This window comes from Aptenodytes forsteri, unplaced genomic scaffold, assembly GCF_000699145.1.
Source record: "Aptenodytes forsteri isolate BGI_AS27 unplaced genomic scaffold, ASM69914v1 Scaffold96, whole genome shotgun sequence".
NCBI lineage: Eukaryota > Metazoa > Chordata > Aves > Sphenisciformes > Spheniscidae > Aptenodytes > Aptenodytes forsteri.
In genome coordinates this window covers 1,643,994-1,661,529 of record NW_008795029.1, presented here as the reverse complement: position 1 = coordinate 1,661,529, position 17,536 = coordinate 1,643,994, and the positions used below count along the sequence as shown (strand labels likewise).

Below are 17,536 nucleotides of genomic sequence, written 5' to 3'. Positions count from 1 at the left end.
TTTATTCACTTGTAGATTCCCTCTTTGAATTCAAAGTAGATCACTTGCTGTCAAACTTGGAAGAAAACTGCAGCTAACAGTTTCTTAATATCTGCCTCAGTCATATGCTAAATTCTTAAAGTGACATAATTGAAAGTAATGCCTGAACAGAAGGAACACAAGAACACAAAGCAAAAGCCTCTGAAATACTGTCCTAGCTACGCAAAAAAAGAGCACTCCTTTTTAGCTATCCCCCCCAAATTCATGATCAACCAGATACCACTTGAGAAGCTACATTTATACACTTCCATCCCTAAACACAGCCAAATCCAGTTTAAGCAATAATCCTGTTTACTCCAATCCAAAGTAAAAAAACCTAAACCAGAATAAATAAAAGCACTAATGCACTTTCTCATGCTGTCTCATGCACTGAACATTTGCACTCACAAAGCAAACTGCAAGATTTCCAATTTATGGTTGATTATGTTAATGTTAGATTTGGCTTAAGATATTCATGGTCAGCTGTTGGCATTTTGTCTAAAAATAAAAAAATAAACATAAACTTAAAATGAACTCTGGAATTTATCACTGCCAATTTCTTTTTAGGGTTTCTAGCTGAATGATGCTCAGAAAGAATTGAAAAGGTATCCAATTCCAGCATTTTGCTTACAAATGCTTTCAAGTATCAAAATCAAGTTAAACAACAATATAAGCCTGCACACAGAAAGCAAATAAACATCCCACTGCACTGTGAATGACTTTCATCAAGATCCATTACATATAATAGAAAATAAATTCTGCTTGCAAGCTGCATAAACCTGTACTTAAGGTCCTGTTAGCATATTTTCAAACACTGTTTTTCTAATCAAGACATTTGCGAGGAAGCCACGGAATACTAACAGTTCTTAGCACAAGCAGCAATAGTTCTTAGCGTAACCAAGAGGATCTCTCTGCCTAGAGCTGGTGTTCCTAAGCTTTATCCGCACCAGTACCACCATCACAGAAAAAGAACTGCATCTTATCCCAGAAACTGCCTCATCTTAGGGGAAGACGTCCACAAATTCTGACTCTCATCGGGCTGTTTGAAAGCAATGAGACTTGGCTAGTAAAAGAGTAGTTTTTCACGGGATACTACTTGTGGTATATGCATCCATCTTTGAGGCTGGGTGAGGGCTGAGAGAAATACAGTTTACACACACATTCTCACAGTGGATCATAGAATCATTAAGGTTGGAAAAGACCTCTAAGATCATCGAGTCCAACTGTCAACGCAACACCACCATGCCCACTAAATCATGTCCCTAAGCGCCTCATCTACACGTCCTTTAAATTCTTCCAGGGATGGTGACTCAGCCACTTCCCTGGGCAGCTTGTTCCAATGCTTAACCACTCTTTCAGTAAAGAAGTTGTGTGATGTGCATACATGCCCTCTGGTTTTTGCCTCTGCAGTATCACAGGCACAAGATCCCATCCATCTCACCTCCTCCTAACTGAAGGCTGAGAACAGAAAGTGGCATGTTCTCGCTGCTACTTCAGTTCCCTATGAACTGCTGAATGCCCACAGCAAGAACCTCCAGAGGACCTTCCAGAGGGCATAAGCAGGGCAGGAAACAAATGCACGACACACATTGAAGAATCAAGTTTCTGGTAAATAATTCTTCTGCTAACTTGAGTTGACATGAGCAGTGATTCCAAAGAGTTAACACATCCTGTTGTTCATGTTCATATATGGTTGTAGGTACCACAGACAATACTACTTCATCTATCAACTGCAGCATTAGCCTGGGATGCTTCTCAGGTGTCTTATACTTGGTACAAACAGAACCCGGGGGGCTGCTCAGATATCAAGAGAAAAATGCTTCTCAAGGCTCACAGCGGCAGATTTAGCTTTAATGGACCACTATGACAACAAAAGATGGCTCTGTATTCTGTAACCCTTTTGAGCTTGCGAAAACTAGTACAGATAGTGTACTGAAGCACCTGGTCCCGTTCTCACAATTTATTAAGGCTGTGAAGTGTTGCCTAAATCCTGAAGGCATGAGGCTTGAAGGGGGGAAATTAATCCAACTAACCAAAAAGAAACACAGCAAGGTTGATACCTCAGCTGAGGTGGAACTCAGAATCCATCTGAAAGAGAACACTTCAAATGGGCTGTCTCTGAGCACACTCGATGGAGGTGATCCACAACAATGGCCCAAACCTCTTCCACGCTTTGCTAGATGTTAACTACAGCCAAGACATTTCCATGCAACCTTAAGATGATGTCACTAGGGGTGGAAAATGTGATTTCTGAAATTTATATCTCAACAGATAGCAGAGATCTTTAAGGGCAAACGACTGGCCGAGGGTAGTGTTTGCAGGGTGAGGGGGTTGGGGGGAGAGAAAAAGCAACAGCAATGGACAGAAACGGCACCTAGGCAGGGCCTCAGCCAAAAGAAGAACCCAGGCTGGTATACAGGACATTTTCTTGGAGCTAAAACAAAGACTGAGAATTGAGCAAGAGGAACAAGTATGCAGTCCGAGAACCCAGTCGATTTTACCATGTACTCTGCATTACACAGAGCCATTCTTGCTATTAATCATTACCTCTCTTACAGGAGGGAAGCAAGCATGCTCTGCTGAAAACAGCAATCTAACTTTCCTGCTGCAAAACAGAACACAGCAAGACTGGAGTGGCAGAGTCCAGGATTCGGTGCTACCACTTCAGGGAGAGAGGCAAGGAACCCAGTGACAAGCAAAGACGATTCCAATGTCAAAGTCCTACTTCAGTTAAGGATAGGGCTATTCATAAGGATGAATGCTTTTCTCTACCCGATCCTGACAGTAACTACTATTCCACCAACAATTCTGTATCAGTCCATTTGACCACAAAGCCAGTAATGTACTCATTAAAGATTCACCAAACTCAGAAGCAGAAAATTTGACAGGAACATCATATTCATGCCAGAAGGAATAGGAGAAAGGAGATGACAAGAGGCTGGAAACTGATAAAGGACATAGCTAAGCCTGTAACTGCCTAACTGCTGGGCAGCAGCAGAATGCAGAACATCCTGCAGCATTAGACAGCATCGTCTCTTCTCCCAGAGGGCTATGCAAGGAATAGAATTTTCTTTCCAAAGTCCTCTCAGGAGCTGCACTCATCATCCTGCAGGAGAGGAACTTGGTTCTCTCACAAACCTAAGGAACAGCTCTTGATGGTACAGGTGGGAATTCCTACTTCCAAGCCTCAGGCTACAAGAAAAATCAGATCGGAGTAGGACCAGAAATACAAACATCCCTGAAACAGCTGAATGAAGAACGCTGTGGTGGGGAGATATGATAGAGACATAATATTCTGCTGTATAAAAAAGGAGAACAGCCAATAGCTTTGGAAATATGCTGCCTCTAAGCACTGACAGAGAACAGTTATAGGGACCTTGGCCTTACTTCTGTGTGGCAGCTGAACTCTTTCTCAACCGAGTCTAAACCACCACCAGCTGCATACCAACTGTGGTGAACTTGGGGAGGTAACGGTACTGTCATCTCTGGCCAGAATCAATCACGGACACTGAAAGGGAAGAATGGATGGCCTGGTGTTGCCTATAAAGAAGCTGGCTGTGGTCTCCAAGCTCCACACCCAATGTGGCAACAGCATTTTGGAAGACTGAAGTAGAATGGGGAGTAGAGACACTTCAACCTGCATACTCCAGAGCTGAGAAGTGAAGCAGAAACGGGTTTTTGTTCCTTCCCCTTGAGGAGAAATAGCCTGGACTGCTTATTTCCTCCAGAGTTGGAGGGTCTAACCAGTCCAAGACTACGATTGCCACATCTGCATGGGATCCAGCTGCACAGCTATTAGGACACAACAAATGCTCTCTTTAAGAGATTTTTCTGAAGCTGCAGCTCCTGCAAACCTGTGACTAGAAAGCTCTGACAGAGCATCAGCCCTCACCCAGGCAACGGAGGAACAGCATGTCAGGGTTTTGGCACAGACCCACACAAGTGGCATAGGAGAGAGGGATATAACTTTTAGAGTGGCTTCTTGTAACAGGACTTGCAAATGGAATTACAACCAAAAACCAGGCAATTACAGGAAGCCAATAAGTATGTATTCAAAGAGTACCACTACGCTCTCAATAAAAATAAAATTAAAAAAAGAAAAAAATCAAAGGAAACTGATCACAAGGTGTTTCTTTTCCATCAGACTGTTGAAAGGAGCTGAAATGCCACAGTGTACACGCTGCAGGCATTAAGCATGAGGGAGGCAGGCAATATAGTAAAGATGCTGAGGAAGCAAAGTGTTCTCTGGCATGGAGAGAGAAGATGCACCATCCAGTCAACAAGTACTCGGGCTATTCCACAATAAAACACTGTCCATAGGCCGTATACCAGAAATTGCAGGTTACTGCATCAGTATCTTAATTTCTCAATGCTCAGAAGAGAGAAGCAGCCCAAACACAGGACTGTTTGGACAAGCACATTTATTGGCAATGTGCTGGCACAATACTGACAAGAACTGGCATAAGAACAGCATCAGAGAGATGACAGACCACTATGCCTCAGCACTTTAATGGGGCAGAGGAGGAAGAGGGGAAGTTCTCCCATCGTCACTGCCACTCTGATACGAAACCGTGACCAGAAAGCAGACACTAATCTACATCTCAGGCCTGTATTCATACGACAGCATGCTGAGGTTAGCTTAAAGGGAAAACAGAAAATTATATACCAAGCCAGCCTCCTATAAAAGTTTAAAATAGCAACGCTATCATCACTTGCTTTTTTTCTTGAAGGTGAAGAGTGATACAAAGCTTAAAATTCGATGCTGAAGCAAGAGGGAGACTCAGCCTTTCCTCAACACAGAGAAGCACCACTCTTCCTCAGGCAGGCAACTAGGGTTCACTTGTCCCCAATTACATGTTAAAAAACAACACTGGGTAACTAATGAACACTTACATAATTACAGTGAAGACAAAGAACTTGAGCTTTAATGTGACTTGAAATTAATAAGGTCAGATCCACAGCTCATATGAACGTGGCCTGAGATTTCAGCATGAAGGAACTTCCAAACGCCTTGTCTTCATTGGCTGGGTTTGTTTCTTTAACTTTAAGCTAGTTCACACAGGACAGCCAGGCTGAAGTAAAAGTATGCTTGTAATTCACTAAGAAAGCAAAATTATTTTTAGCAATGATGAAAAAAAACAAAAATACAATCAAGGAATCTTCCAGATACTTCTCTAATACAGATAAGCACATTGACAGATATTTATAAAACCCAGATGTAATTCTGATATAAAAGAAGCTTATGATAGATATGCTAAATGAATTCTTATTTTCTTTTGTTTAAAGTTGTTCTCCTTTAGAAAAAAACTTATTTTTTAAAAACAAAGAAAAAAAGAAAAATCATTGCCCAAAATTTTTTCTGTAAAAAGAATTCTGAAAAAATGTTTTCAAAAAAGAATATTCATTCAGAATAGAATTTGATTTCTTGATCAGCTGTAATAAATTTCTTTTTTCTTTCTTTCTGAATCCATGCCCTTTATTAGTTTTGCACCTCTGTATGATAAAACAAACATTTTTTGGAAGCAGAAGGAGAATTAAAGAAGTAAAGAGCTCCAATCTCTAACAAAAGCCTAGCAAAACCATGCTCCATAGCTCTCAAGGTATTCTAAACTACTTGGATAGTGTGGTCTCCAGTCTCTTGCCTCCCGTTTTGCAATTTCACTGTGTAACTGTCAACATTTCTGTAAATTTTATTAATTCCACTTGTTAATACGACTATTAATTCAGTAATACTTCTCAGGAAAAAAAAAATTAAAATTGTACAAAATTAGACTGACATTAGACTGAAAGATATATTTTAAACATACATAGATGTGTTGACAGTAATATAAGACATCATCTGGAAGATGGTGTAAGTACATATTATTTAGAGTACAGAACTATCTGAGCTCCTGTTTTCAGCTCTCCACTAAGGCTTGACAGAAAATAGGATTACCTCTTTATCCAGAGTAGAAATCTGTAACATTTTATAATTAAGAGTATCATTTCTTATTGCAAGGGGACACAGTCCCTGTTCTTTGGTACCTCTCCTGATATGAGTTGTCAAATATGGTTCTGAAAATTAGGAACTCAACTTCCTATTTATGTTCTTACAGTACAGGTGCTTTGCACCTAAGAAAACACAGAGCCCTTTATCTAGAGATGACAACATCTATTTCTGAATTAGCAACTTTCACAATCAAAACAATAGCAAATCAAAACAACCATATGGGTGCCTAAAATTCAGAGTGATGCTTACAGTTTAATAATGAAGGCCATGACTAACAACTGTAATTTTAGTCAGCAATATTTTATTAAATTTGTTGTTTAGTAACCCTATCAAAAACATTTGTGTAATCACATAAAAGATAGGAAATTGGTTAATAAAATACAACATAAAGACACAGAATACAGTATCAGTATACACATTACCTTAGCGTTCTCAAGTAGAACTTCATCTCTACCTAAGCCAGGTCCTATGACAACTGAGTGCAGTCGTGGTAACCACTTTTCCACCTCATGGACAGCATTAGGACTATCACTAAATGGAATTGGGAAAAAAAGACAAGTTTAAAAAGGCTTAATTTTAGTATCCTCAGAATCTGAGTTGAAGATGCAAGATAGAAAGAGATATTTCCTATCTTGAGTGTCAGGCAATTTTATCCTCCAAACTACCAAAAAGTCTGTGACCCAGGAAATATGGAATGGTTGTCCAAATAGCTAAAATGAAACATTTCTCTCGATTCATTCCTTAGGGGATACCACATAAAAATGAGGAGGTAATTGCAAGCATCTACTATGGTTGTTACAAAATAAAAAAACAAAACCCAAGCAGGAAACCAACAATTCTTACAGTCTGTCACAATTCCCTATTTAATGCTTCTTTGTAGAGATTACACCTTGGAGAGAGATCCACCATCTCGCAGGTATATACTGCAGCTTGCTGGAAATGATGCAATTATTTATTACCCTGCACGGCAAAATGATAAATCTACTCATACACTTTTTTGTCAGTTGCTTCACAAGCATTTGTTCCAACTGAATTACGGCCAAACTGTCCCCTTTCCCCAAAAGGCAACAGGAGAATCAAGCTCTTCAGTAAGGGTATTATCTGCTTATAATGCTTAAGATTCCTGTAGCATTCAAGTTTTGTCTACATTGGAAAAATGATGAGAAAATCCACTGCCAAATATAGCTGCCACAATACAGCAATACAGAACCGTTTATTTTGTTCTGATCAGTTTTGTTGTGTAAATAGGTCAGAATATTTTGAAAGCACTAACCGACAATGTCAGTTAATCCTTACTGACAGTACGGAGGGAAAATTTAGCCCCCCTCCCTCCCCACCTCTGACATAACTGATAACAATAAATGAACGTTTTAACTGAAGCATAGGGACATAAAGCTCCCTATAGGCTAAGCAAGGAGGTACTGTTTGATAGTATTACTCAGAATATTTTGAGCTTGCAATACTTCAACAAAGCTTTATTATTACGGATGAAAGCCCTTGCATGTTTTTCATAACCAACAGCTGTACTGATGGGACACACCACTTGGGAACAAGTGTTTAGTTCGCGTCTGGCAGAATCAGCAAATTCCACAACGATTTCTGCAAGTGTCAGGCAGGAGCCCAAAGCTTTTGCAGCTGCACCGAGCGAGGCAGCCCGCTCAAGGCCTCAGGGATGCAGTGCCTCGTGCCTGGCCGTGGCCCAGCGGCCCCTCCACCGACAATAGCTGCTTCAGAAATCCCCGGCTGCAGCAGCGCCAGCTCCCCAAAGGTGCCCTGTGCTGACACCACAAAACAGCTCTGTCAAAACAAGGCTGCTGGGTGGAAGCGATGACCCGCTGCAAGGGCAAGGGAGACAACGAACCACGTGAGGACATCGGTGTCCCTGAAGCAGTCCCCCACTCAGCAAGCTGAAGTTGAATTCCCATTTGAACGATGCAGCTCCCTCCCTTCTCCTCTAACTCACAAGGAAACAGTAGTAGCTTGAGAATTGCCAAACAGCTCACTTTTTTTTTTTTGTCCCTGTTCAACCACCTATCAGTTTATGATGTAGATACAGGCTGGAAATAAAAATGATTCAAGAAATATTTAAAGCACTATTAAAAAAAAGCCAGTTCTTTTATATGTGGTAGGTTGAACACGTGAAAAACTGTCTATGAACCAAACTCTAATAAAATGTCACCGTTTCTGAATGCAGACCACTTTTTTATTTACATGCTGAATCTGATTTTATCTCTAGAAGCAATACATATCTCAAATATATATATTTCTCAAATAAATATCTCATATATATCTATATGACATATAGATATAAGAATACTGCTCTCTCTCGATATATATGTAAAGATGTTTGAATGGATTGGATTCAAAATACCTTTGGATAGTAGAAGCCAAATACATTGAATAAATGTTCTATTAAATGCAAGCTAAGAACAGAGCCATAGTACCATAACTGCTCTGCTCTTTTACAAATATCTCATGCAAATAATCTCAAGGTAGAAAGTTTGCCGATTTATTTATATTCAGGATTGAAATAAGATAATTTTGTCTCCAACCCAATTGATAATGTGCACTCTTCAAAACAAAGCCATCTCTTGGGAAATGAACAGTCCAACATTAAGCCACTGCTGCTCACTTTGCCTCTGGTAATAATAAAAACCTACTGTAGAGCTTTTCATCTTCAAAGCATTTTACAAACATTACGTTCACATAACTTCTTTGCAACTTCACATCAAGAAGCAACCCAAGGCATACGAAGGGCCAAGAGATTTAAAATGGTGATAATGACTATTACATTGCAAAATCAGCTAACTTTCAGTCAAGCTTTTTGCTCTTCAGGACTCTTCTGTATTTCACTATCACACAACAAAAATTGACATAAAACACAGTTCTGTATATCTTCATCTTGGTGGAAGCTTGATGTAATAACCTTTCCAAAAACAACAAAAGAGCCTGAAAAAAAGATGGTGGCTACTGCCCTAAGATCACCCACAGTTTCTAAACATCTTCCAGAGCAACTTGTAACAGATATTTGACAGGTGCCATCTGCTTGAAAGTCTATTCTAGGCTGGTCACTGTCCAGAGGGGGAGGACACTCGACAGTTAGGACCTGAAACGCAACTCCCCTCTCCAGCCCGCCCAAAAAAGAAAATTTTGCTGTACACTGCATTTTATTCAAAGGCAATAGCTTTAAATTATCACAGAAAGCTCTAAACACAGCAGCTTTCCTCATTCAGGATGAATGACAGTTAGTATCGTTGCTTTCTAGAGGAGGGAAAGGAACAACGGTGATAAGGTGCAGCCTTGTCAAATTTTACACTGAAACAAGAAAATGTGAACTGAAGTCAGCATAGGTGTAACCAGGAGCTACGGAAATAGTAGATAAGCATGAATGACAGCGCAGACAGGAGGCAGCGGGACCGCAGCTTTTCACATGTGTTTTAGGCAGAGCTGGAACCACCTTAGTAATCAGAGATGTGGCTTGGACGTCACAAAACGCCCATCAGTGGGGCCTCCTGCTAGAGAAGGACATGGGACACAAGCAAGACTGCTGTCACCTGATCAACTATACGGCTCCTCGCTGGAGAGTGTATTTTTCAAATTCTGCTCATTATCTGTGCACACTTGGTGTGACTGAGGCAACTCCAAATCGATTAAAATGTACCGTTGCAAAAAAGTCTGTTACGTAAACTCAGACAAAGCCACTTTAAGTGGGCAGTTTCAAAAGCCAACCTAGAGTCTTATCTTCAAAGATGGGGAAAAGTCTCTGATCTGAGGATGAAAGAGTTTCGGTTTTGTTTGTCCAAGCACTGCAGGTAATTATATTAATGTGAATCAAACGTTAGACCTGCTGACATCTAGATCCTGTCATGTTATATAGTACATCAAAAGAGCAAAAGACGGGGCATAATGCGTAGCTCTAGAATTTAAGCAGTTATCTCAGAAAGCTAATTACTAACTATTGTGGTAAACCTTGGGTGAGGTCATTATTGGAAACTGGGTAAATAAGATAGGAAGAGAGATTATTCTGGAAAGGTTAGGTCAAAGGAATTAAAAGCAAAACCAAACAGTGCAAAAATGTTTGAGCTTGAAATTAAACTAGTTCTATATTCCAAGAGTAGCTGTATTTGTCAATGTTTAAATCATCATTCTTGTAAATTAACTCCAAATTTGCAGAAGCCCAAAGGCTTGAAGCAGCATTTTTCAGCCCCACGAACAGAACTGGAAATAACAACTTATTCTAGAAAAGCTCATTGATCCCATTATCAGCTCATGGGTCTCTGACCAAGCACCTCAATCAGGTAGAGCAAATCCCAGTGACAACACAGTGGCATGAAGTTGGCTGGATGCAATTAGAGACCAAAAAGAGATATATTTAGTAAATTAAGATTAGTATATTAAAATAGCCCCAAAATTTTAGAAGACAAAATGGTCATGTTCACCTACCAGGCTGTTGAAAGATCCTTATATAGTTCTTAATCTGCAAATGCTGGGTAGACAATAGTTATTTTCCTGCTACAATCTGATTAAATGATGGGGAAGAAAATGAAGGAAAAACAAAGACCCTAATGAGAGAGGGATTGAATACTATTCAGATCAAGTGTTGCTTTTCAGTCACCGAACATGTTAATTTAGACACCAGAAGTGAACGTGGTAGGCTTCGTCTGAACATTGACAACACAGCAGCAAGAACAGCCACCCATCAGCCAGGAGAAGCGCTGGTGTCACAGGTTCATAGCAAGAGACTGCTCTAAATACACAGATACCACAGTTTTTACTCGCTCCATATTCTACCTTCAAGGTAGCAAGAGTGTGAATGACCTATTGAGGTATGCATTTAGAAAAAAATGCCATATTTACCATATCATATTTTTCATATCATAACAATGATGTCAAAACCCAAAATGTATTCCACAGCTGCTACTAGGACACCAAAGACTCTCATTTAGCTATCCGATCTTCTGTTTCACTAGGCATTGGGCAGGAGTGTTCTCAACACACTACAGGCATCAGAGCCAACAACCACCTTTTTAATAATGAACCCAAGCACATTATGCAAATGGGGTCACTTTTCTTATGCAGAGCCTCTCACATCCTGTGAGAAAGAGCCCCAAAGGAGAAACAGCTATTGCTTGACTCTGTTTTCTGAGATTTCTCACACAGACATGACAACAGCACTCAAGGTCAACCTTATCCAGCCTTGTAACAATACCACAGGTATCAACACAATCGTTTTACAACCTGCATTTAAATATATCCAGATCTTCAAAGCAGTAGTAGTATGTTTTGATCTCAATCACATTACCAATGTGTGTTACGACAATCCCCCAAAAAAGTTTAATAACCAAATGTCTTGATTTCATATTTTCAGAGTTCATGGAAGTGGTCCTGACCTATTAATACTTCCTGTTAACTGACTTGATAAGTAGAATCTGTCAAATATTCTTCCAAACGGACTGCAATCAACCAAAACCTGTGACTTCAGAAGTGACAGAATGAAGTTGATGACAATGTAATTTCCCCCAGAATGAAAAAGGCTTAAAACGTCCCTAGAAAAACTAATGCACTTTTTTTTTTTTTAAATGTTAAAACCGATAAAGTGAAAAGCTTTTATCACATTGGTATCCCTCTCTAGTTTACATTCAACTCTTAAGGCACAGATGATAGTTGAATCACTACCCAGAAGGCTAGAGTACTTCAAATCAGCTGTGGACACATGAGAAGACAGAACAAGTCTCAGTCTAAATATCTGTTTTGCTGATTGTCAGCTGGAAAAATAAGAATGAGACCCTAAAAGCCTTAAAAAAAAAAAAATAGCAAAAGCAAATCCCAGACATGCCTTCCTTTACTCAAACTCAATAAAGATTAAATACCAAAGAAATCTAATCCTGGTGTCAAATCACAGCAGTATAGCAAGTGTTCAGAAGGATGAATTTGGCCAGGACCTAACTGGAGTAAAACGCTCCTACACATGTATACATCTCTTTTCTGACATATCAAAAAGCAGCAAAGGAATGGCACTCCCCGCAGTGATGCCAAAAATCTTTGGCTACTTCTTGCATTTTGAGGAGGTGGGAAAACCTCTGTTAGTATCACCTGGGACAAGGACCTCTGCAACAACAGGGAGGAAAGGGACTACAGCATGGGATGAATACACTTCCCGTCTTTTATTCACTCTGCAGCATACAGCAAAGAAGCCACAGCTTTTTGCCAAGAAAGCTGGACACACAGGAAGCAGGTCCATAAGCAAGTTTTGCCCATGGCACTGCACGACAGGATTAGAAACAGTTTAAGTATACTTCCCTGAGTCAGCAGACACAAACTGACCTTTATCGCTCCCTAAGTACTTAGGAAAAAAAAACCCAAAAACTTTCTTATGTAATTCCTAGGTAGGCTGCTGTCTAAATGAGGTTTGGGAGAAAGATCACAAAGTTTATGCTTGCATCTTCTCTGCAGGTATAATAGCGATCCAGCAGCCAAGTCACATGGGAGGCATCTTTTTGGTAATCGGAGCAATCTGCTTTCTCCTTGACTTCCCCTCGTGACAAGAATTCTTGCACTTCTTCCAGCAACTGATTCAGAAGAGTGGTTAGTCCCACCTTACACAGAAGCGTTTAATAGCTATCTTTAGCTAACACAACTAAAAGGTATGAGCTTTCTCCCACATAATGAATCTCCGCTCCACATAATGAATTAGAAAGGGCCAAAAATCTTAAGATTGTTCCTGGGCTTTCTTTAAGAGACTTGGCACTGGTTAAAAGTGCTCAAGTAACTTATCAGGAGCTCGCTACCCATGATTCACTTTCATGATTTTTTCGAATCATCAAAACATAGACAAAAGCCAGTAAAACCAGGTAAGATACGTCCCAGCAACCCTGATCTAAGCTAAGCTGCTTCATTAACGGTAACTGGCCTCAACACACAGGCCAGCCTCATGAGAGTTTTCTGCCCAGTTACTTTTATTTCAAACTGAAAAGAATCATATTTTTCAAAATCCAAACCAAAACTTGAACTCTGCGATTAACTATAAGACTTTCAGTAATTCTGGCAATCCTTCCTCATCTATACAGACCCATAGATACAACCAGCTGGGCGGAAGGTTTTAGTTCTAAATCCATACCTAGTTCAAGGGTGACTTTTTTTGAGATAATGGAAAAATTACATGACTTCTTCAGGACCACAAGAAATTAATGACCTGACATCTCATTCTGCTTCTCTGATAAAACTCCGGAGATCAAGGAGTATACTGACTATTGACTTTACAAATTGTCCGACAGCTAGGTTACAAGTGGGCAACTCAGCAGTATCTCGATCCTTCCTGGCCTACAGAGAAAGAAAAACTCTGTAAGATTATGAAAAAGTCCTTGCAAGAGGGGAATCTAACACAACAGATTTATTCTCTCTCCTTTTAAAATATAACCAGCTGGGTTCCTATAGCTCATTTAACTCTGTGATCACTTGCCTATCAAGACAGGATAAGCTAAGCCAACACAAGTACCGAAGAAGTCTATTCAACCTGACCTGAGCCAGGAATTAACATGAGGAATATAAAAAAAGCCCCTAAAAACTGTTCTCTAGAAAGTTCCCAAAATTAATGCAAGAAAGTATGTACACATCAGAAACCCACACAGAAAACGCCTGCAATAAAACTTAATAAAATACAAAAGCTAAGTTTTATCTTGTCTGTATTTGTGTAGAGTTTACAGTAGAAGCACGTTAGCTGAGAAAAATTGTCTGTATTTGTGTAGAGTTTACAGTAGGAGCATGCTAGCTGAGAAAACAGAAAAATGTAGCACAAACTGGGGGTAGTGGTGACAAGAGCAAGGCAGCTGTGACCAAGACTCGGTATACTCCACTATTCAAAAGACCCCAACTTCTGCAATACACACTTTTCACTTCTCCACAGGAAAGCAAAAAGTCAGTCAGCAAAAATATTGAACTGGTTAGCTGGTCAGTTTTTAATTAATACTTTCATTAATACCAAGTCGTCGTGGAAAGGGCCGTAATGCATTTGACAGAATCCCTGAATAAAAAGGAAAAGCTACTATTGGTAATACTGACTCTTCATGGCCCCTAGACACTCAGCTATCATTATTCAGCTCAGGTGGTGAGGACGCACAGAGCCAGGTGTTGAAGCTTTGTCTTTCCAGATCCCAGGCTGCCACATGCAGTCCCAGCTCTCTTACCTTCGCTCACAGGAACAGGGAATGAAGTCATGAGACAAAAAACACAGAGAAAGTTGCATTACGGGTGTCCCCAGCACGGGATGTTACACCAAAAGGAATCCCGGGATGGTCTGCAGCTGGGGGCCACATGGAACTGCCCTGGCAATGCTGCAAGATGGATGCCCGTTTTCATAACCCTCCTTCTGCAATCCTATTCAATCTTTCTCACATAACATTCCTCGCATCCTTGAAGTGACAGACATTTGACAAGGACCTGAAACGCAACAGTGCAACTTCTAGCTCTCATATACCTTCGCTAGGCATGCCATCAAAGGTCCGCGACAGCAGCTCTAACGAGCCAGAAGAGCCCTCGCATTCAGGGGGCAGCAGCAAAATAGAGCACGTTCTTCCCTTGAGGTGATCCCCTGTGATGTGAAGGCAGTAGGGAAAGGTAGCGGCAGCCAAGTCACAGAGGAGATGATAAAATGTCAGACTCCTGGCAGTACAAAATGGCAGCTGAACCCTGGCGAAATGCCAAGCTGTTCAAACAGTGAATTGAGGAGTACACGGGGCCATAATTATGATTAGCATAATAAGAGAGTGGTACAACGGCTACCTAGTTACTCTGAAGGGTCATGGAGAAATCATAACAAAGCAAAGTTTTAAGGAGAGACACAAAAGAAAACAATGACGTAGCTGCTCGGTGGGTTTTACCCGGAGGTTCTTCCATGCGTGAAGTGCAGCCCGGGAGAAAGTACAAAGACTGTTTAAGAGATCAGGCTCTGAATCAAGAGCGGCCAGCCGTGCCTGCAGAACTCGAACAGCTCCACAACATATAAAAGATCATATGAAAAGTGTGACACTGAAGATAAAGGACCTTACGAGAAAAATAGGCTGTTTGTGTAAATTTGAATAAAACCTGGGCTCAATAGAGTCAGTCAAGATTTTTTTCCTTTCTAACCAGAAAAGACTGTTTTCTCTTTTCCTCAAATGAAGCAGAAGAGATAAAAATATGAGAAAATTTAACAAGCAAAATCTCAACATTCTGATATTTGCATTTTTTCATTTCTTCATTTTGAATGTCATATAAACAATATTTACAGATCCATTGCTTCATGCAATTAGCCAGCTGTCTGGGTGAAATTAATCAGAGTTGTAATAAAAGTATTAAACATTGAGTTTCAGGCTTAAAGCTATATGGATATGAAGATTTCTAGATTCACTGTACTTTGTACATCTGGAGGAATTTATAGACAGAGCTGAAGTTTAAAATCAAAAGCTCTCTTTGCGAATAGAAAGATCAGAGTTTTCATTGAGATCTGAATTCCACAGAAGACACTTAAAAAATCTGTGTATAAATATGTATCTTTTTTTGGTAGACACTTAAAAATCTGTGTATAAATATATATCTATATCTAGATATATGAAAACCCCCCTTATTTAGTAGGCACAACCTGGTCTTCCACGAACAGAAATTTTACTGTTTACACACTGTGACCTCCCTTTTTCTCTATGCTGTTTCTGTTTCTCCTATTAACCTTTTCATCAAGACATCAAGAACCCTGCGTATACGAAAAATGCTTCTCCCAGGGCAAGGTCAACCCCTTCCCATACAAGACAACCATATGCTGTATCCCAAGTGTCATCCACCAAGACAACCTAAGTTACAAGCTAATATTGCCATTAAGACTCTCCATCTCATTTGTTATCATGTGAGACCAGACAGAACATCAACTGAAAATGTGCCTTTTGGATTTTAGAGGCTAATGCAGTCAGACTGATAAAAACCTTACCCTCGTATCTTCCCCTTGCTTTCAAACATCATTTTTTCCCTGTCTAAAATCCACAAAGTCATGGGTTTCTTCTATCTTGGGGGGTGGGGGAGGGAACCCCAGCAACAAAACACAACCTTGGTATCTGTCTGTTTAACTGACTTCTTTCTAAGCACCTCTCTCTACACCGACAGGAATGAAACCCACCCTTAGAATGTAATAAACTTATGGCTTCCAACCTCAGGTGTCCCCATAAGGGAGATCATATTCTTCTTCTCGGACACCGAAATATCTCTACTGTCATAAATCCTTCCTGACAGCAATATCTGACAAACACGATTTTAAATTATGCTTTTTCTAGCTTAATCACAGCTTTGCGATGTACACCAACAGACTTTGACATGCACTGGTGCAAGCTAAGCTCAGGGACATATACCTAAGGCACACATCTTAATTCTCATTCGCAGTGCTCATTGTAAACCATCATAACACCCAATTGAAACAATTTATCCTGTAGAAGTTCACCAATCAGTAACATATTTCAGCACACAAATTCAGGGAAGCACACACTGATTTTCCCAATTAGGACAGTTGCTTATTAAACTTTTCATCTTCTTGTTAATAAAGCCTATATTTTAGATCATTTTAGAACATCCATTTATTCCCAGGAACAGGCGTGTATCTAATGCAACATACTTATGAGAAAAATGAGAATCAGCATCTCTCTTGCGTAATTTTGCATAAATGACTATATACACAGCAGTGAGAGGAAAAAAGATACACTACTGTTAAATACTACTAGGACTGAAGAAGCAAGAGAACATACTCTATTTGCCTTTCAAACACAGACTCTAAAATGCTGACTTGTAGTGATTCTTAGTTCTGGATTTTGCTACTGTTCACAGTTAAACGCATTACAATCACAGAACACATGTCAGCAAGTAGCAGAAAGCAAGATCTTTGCTTTTTAAAAAACTGTACTTTGATAGTAATGAAAAAAAAAATCACAACTGCTTGTTCTATATTAAATATCTAACTGTGATGAAAGGACAAACCCAGGAGTTTTTGTAATCTCCAGCTCACCCATCCTGTAACTCAGAAAAAGAAATAATGCAAACTAATCAACTGTCAGACTGAAACGTTCAAACTGGTAATCCTGACTTGCTCATTTAAACAAAAGGTAAGTCACTTACAGAACTGGATGAACAATCAGCTCTGGACTATATGATTTGATTACTGTTGCTGCATCTTTGGTACAAAACACATGGGATAAATCTGCACCCTAAAAAAGAAAATTTGCAAAGAGAATTATCAAATTTATACTTAATAATAACTTTATCATTCCAAAGTTTACTCAGTGAATAATTCACCTGAATTCTTACTTCTCAGTAGTTAAAGCAAACTTCATTATTTTTTCTATTTTGGCTTAGACAACCATGCAATGTTTTGGAGAAATTTTTTTATATCTAACTTCCAATATAATTTTTTTCTGCTTCTCATCGATAAGATGACTGAAAACACAGATCTTGAACCTTTACTCACTTGAGAAATGCTTCTCATTTGCAGATGAGCAAAGACTAAAATGTCACACATAC

General features: G+C 39.7%; 1 protein-coding gene across 1 annotated transcript in view; it reads right to left on the bottom strand.

The window, feature by feature from the left end:
* The window catches only part of NAXD (NAD(P)HX dehydratase), a 47,044-nt gene that overhangs the window by 20,874 nt on the left and 8,634 nt on the right, over window positions 1-17,536 (bottom strand). The window contains exons 5-6 of the mRNA XM_009276057.2: window positions 17,135-17,223; window positions 6,430-6,538 (exon numbers count right to left, since the gene is read on the bottom strand). Coding sequence (XP_009274332.1) covers window positions 6,430-6,538; window positions 17,135-17,223 — 198 coding nt within the window. The remainder of the gene's footprint in view (window positions 1-6,429; window positions 6,539-17,134; window positions 17,224-17,536) is intronic.